General features: G+C 39.6%; 1 protein-coding gene across 1 annotated transcript in view; it reads right to left on the bottom strand.

Annotated features, from left to right (window-relative positions):
• Nucleotides 1-229, bottom strand: part of LOC119593522 — a 1,233-nt gene extending 1,004 nt beyond the window's left edge. The window contains exon 1 of the mRNA XM_037942484.1: nucleotides 110-229. Coding sequence (XP_037798412.1) covers nucleotides 110-176 — 67 coding nt within the window. The 5' untranslated portion in view covers nucleotides 177-229. The remainder of the gene's footprint in view (nucleotides 1-109) is intronic.
• Nucleotides 230-396: the final 167 nt, after the last annotated feature.

The raw sequence follows: 396 nt of genomic DNA on the forward strand, positions 1-396 counted from the left end.
TACCCACATATATGCGAACATAATAAAAAAAACAATTACGCTCTTCACCCCCCTCCCTTATGAAAGGAACTCAAAAAGGAAAAGGAACATCTCCAGCCTAGACACTTACCCAATAATCTACGATACTTCCTGCGGGTTACCGTCTGCTGAGGCGTCGCCCCTTCGCATGCAGTCATTGTGGCTGGTCTTGAGGCATCCACTCGCTAGCTGGGAGTTTGCTGCTTGTGATGAATGGTTTTCCTGTTAGTGAGAGTGAAAAGATGGTGCTTCAGATAGTCTTTATTATTGTTATTGTTTTTATAGTTTTCTTCATTTTTATTGATTTTCTTACATGGTGAGCTTATTTTTTGTAAGCTGATATTTTCTTAGATAGTTTCTTCATGTTCCTTCACTTTG

The sequence above is a fragment of the Penaeus monodon genome, chromosome 32 (assembly GCF_015228065.2).
Source record: "Penaeus monodon isolate SGIC_2016 chromosome 32, NSTDA_Pmon_1, whole genome shotgun sequence".
NCBI classification, from domain to species: Eukaryota; Metazoa; Arthropoda; class Malacostraca; order Decapoda; family Penaeidae; genus Penaeus; species Penaeus monodon.